The sequence below is a fragment of the Canis aureus genome, chromosome 3 (assembly GCF_053574225.1).
Source record: "Canis aureus isolate CA01 chromosome 3, VMU_Caureus_v.1.0, whole genome shotgun sequence".
NCBI lineage: Eukaryota > Metazoa > Chordata > Mammalia > Carnivora > Canidae > Canis > Canis aureus.
The window spans coordinates 78,573,622-78,577,159 of record NC_135613.1 but is presented as its reverse complement, the minus strand read 5'-3'; the positions used below and the strand labels follow the sequence as shown (position 1 = coordinate 78,577,159).

At 38.5% G+C, this 3,538-nt stretch overlaps 1 protein-coding gene and 1 pseudogene across 1 annotated transcript; both read left to right on the top strand.

The window, feature by feature from the left end:
* The first annotated feature begins 253 nt into the window (after positions 1-253).
* On the top strand, positions 254-1,195 carry OR6M1 (olfactory receptor family 6 subfamily M member 1). The gene has a single exon (XM_077884757.1). The coding sequence runs from the start codon at positions 254-256 to the stop codon at positions 1,193-1,195; it is 942 nt and encodes a 313-aa protein (XP_077740883.1).
* A 450-nt stretch (positions 1,196-1,645) lies between these two features.
* Positions 1,646-1,745, top strand: LOC144311610 (U6 spliceosomal RNA; annotated as a pseudogene).
* The last annotated feature ends 1,793 nt before the right edge of the window (positions 1,746-3,538 follow it).

Below are 3,538 nucleotides of genomic sequence, written 5' to 3'. Positions count from 1 at the left end.
TACTGGAAGAAAGCTTCAAAAAATTTTTAATTCACTCTTCTCCCTTGTTTTATGGGAAAAGTTGTGTCGAAATGGTATTTTGATTTTCCCAAGGATGCCCAATAATGACTTTCCAATAGAGGGTTGACCCGTCTCCCAGTGGAAGACACTCTCCATAACACATTTCCAACAGATATTTGTAAAATTTCGTCCTGAGCTGATTTTCCTTTTCTTGCTTCTTAAGGGAGACCCTGCCCACCTCGTAGCCATAGCCATGGGGAATTGGAGCATAGTGACCGAATTTACCCTAATTGCCTTCCCTGTTCTCTTAGAGCTTCGAATCTTCCTCTTTGTGGTTCTTTTGCTGACTTACACACTAACAGCAACAGGAAACATTATCATCATCTTCCTAATATGGACTGATAATCGCCTGCAAACTCCAATGTACATTTTCCTCAGTAATTTGTCCTGTCTAGATATTTTATATACCACGGTCATTACCCCAAAGTTGCTAGCCTGCCTCCTTGGAGAGAAGAAAACCATATCCTTTGCTGGCTGCATCACTCAAACGTATTTCTACTTCTTTCTGGGGACAGTGGAGTTTATCCTCTTGGCGGTGATGTCCTTTGACCGCTACGTGGCCATCTGTAACCCCCTGCGCTACACCACCATCATGAACAGCAGGGCCTGCCTCCTGCTGGTTCTGGGCTGCTGGGTGGGAGCCTTCCTCTCCGTGTTGGTACCAACCATTGTAGTGACAAGGCTGCCTTATTGTAGGAAAGAAATTAATCATTTTTTCTGTGACATTGCCCCTCTTCTGCAAGTGGCCTGTGTAGACACTTACCTCATTGAGCAGATAAACTTCCTTCTATCTGCCCTCGTCATCCTGAGCTCCCTAGCATTCACAGCTGGGTCCTACACCTACATCATCTCTACCATCCTGCGCATTCCCTCAGCCCAAGGCCGCCAGAAAGCTTTTTCTACCTGTGCTTCTCACATTACGGTTGTGTCCATTGCTTATGGGAGCAACATCTTTGTGTATGTGAGACCCAGTCAGAACTATTCCCTGGATTTTGACAAGGTAGCTGCTGTCCTCATTACAGTGGTGACCCCTCTTCTGAACCCTTTTATTTATAGCTTAAGAAATGAAAAGGTGAAAGAAGTGTTGAGAGAGACAATGAACAGAATCATGTCCTTGATACTAAGGAAAACTTGACATTCGTGTTTAGTATATCACACAACGTTTCTTATCTTCAATACATTCATTCTGCATCAATATAGTACCATGTTGACATTCCAGAAACCTGAGACTGTGTCAACAGGATGAGCAATGACTGTACCAAACTGAAGGAAATTCTGCTTACATCTAGAAAAAAAAAAATCTAAGCCATAAAAAAAAAAAAAATCTAAGCCATCAACTTGTATATTCAAGGCTTTAAACCATGAAACATTACCTAAATAGGATCTAGAGTTTCCCAGATCTAATCTCAGCTAAATCAGTGTGTTTTCCAGATGACTTTGACCATGTCACAACTTATCTAAGCCTTAATGTCTCCATCTCTAAATGAAATAATAGATAATAAAACATCACTACTTGTAGGAAGACAGTAAAGTTAGAACATTTAAGCTTCTTGGATTAGGCATTCTTGAAAATTTCAAGAGTTTCAGTTTTCACCTACACATACCACTAAAATTAGAACAATGCAAAGATTAGCATGGCCCTGCAGAAGGATAACATGCAAATTCATGAAACATTCCATATCATTTGGTGGCAGATGGTAATTAGACTTGTCATTTCATAATGTATAAAAATATAGAGTCACTATGATGTGTACCTGAAACTAACTTGTGTGTCAATTACATTTCAATTTTTTTTTAAAAAAAGGTACTTAAAAAAAAAAAAAGCAAACCTGAGTGAAAGGTGGAGATATTTGCTGAGAAAAGGAACATAAGAAAGGCAGGTCACAAATGACTTTGGTAAAATATTTAATAGAATTTGGGGGGTAAAAGCCAAAATGAAGTAGGTACAATAATCTGAATATATAAAGAAACAATATAAATACAATCAATATTTTCAAGCAGGTTAGCTGAGATTATAAGCAGTATGAGAATATAAAGGAAATGTGTGTTAGAAAATATTTTCTAAGAGGAGATGTGTTTGCTTTTTTCCAATACTAATTGGAGGAGGATAGTCGTGGCCTTAGGCTGAGGCAACAGGAGAGCATGAATGACTACTTTGATGGGTTACCCAAATGACCAAAGGTGAGGACATCAAGAACATGAAGGAAAGGATAGTTATTGGCAGAAGTTTGTATTACATACTAATAAATATGAATGGATGAATTCAGAAGTGGAACCTATAGCAACCAGGTGAAAATTGTCACAGTCCTTTGTGACGGATGGCCCAAAATGAACCTTAAGAAGAGGCTTAGCACCTAACTTTGGGTAGAAAAATGGCCAAAGAAAAAGTATAATTTTTAATAATGTGTGAAGAATAGAGCAAATGACCTAGATCCCCATCCATCACATTCCTATTTATTTGTATGTAATACAAACTTCCACCAATAACTATCCTTTCCTTCATGTTCTTGATGTCCTCACCTTTGGTCATTTGGGTAACCCATCATAGTAGTCATTCATGCTCTCCTGTTGCCTCAGCCTAAGGCCACGACTATCCTCAGACATTGAATAACAAGCAGTGGAGGATCACGATTGCTGCAAGAGGGAATTGAAGTGAGCCTACAACTGCCCTGGGGTGCAGCCTAAATGCAGTTTCTAGACGGCAGCATGGGGCTGGAGCATTCAACCAGAGGCTGGCAGGGTCTCTGAATTGAGCAGAGATCAGAGTTTGGGAAGGTGGGTGACTTGTCTTTGTAGAGAAGAGGAGCAGGGATGAGAGACATACACAGAAAGAAAACTCTGGAGATAGGCAGAAGGATATCCTCAAGACTTCAGCTAAGTATAGAGCTAAGCATCCATTTAAAAAAAAATAAAACAAAAACAAAAAAACAACCTGAAGGTGCAAAAGGATCCATGAGAAATAAATAAATATTTTTTTTGTGATCACAAAGGGATGGACAGAGTTTTTTTTTCCTAGCAACCACAGTGAAAATTGAAACTACATGAGGCATAAGATAAAGTAATGGGGATAAATTACGCCAAAAGCAAAAGAAAACCCAGGTTTTTCTTGAAAGAGTTTCAAAATGAGATTTGAAAGGATTAACTTGATCCACAAGTAACTGAAGTGCCAAGGAGAACAACGTCTAACATGCCTTAAAAGAATTCAACCGATTCCAACACTTAACAAAGTAAAATACACGGCATCCAAACAAAAATGTGTAGGCAAAACAAAGAAGTAGGATATTGTAACACATAACCAGAAGGGAGGTCATCGACAGAAACAGACCCAGAAATGATGGGAATTACCAAGCAAAGAATATTTAAGTAGCTACTATAAATACATTCCATATGCCTGAGAATGTAGAATGTAAAATGATTTAATGGTGAAATCATTAAATGCATAAAATTAAAAATGACTAAAAGCATTTATGATATAACT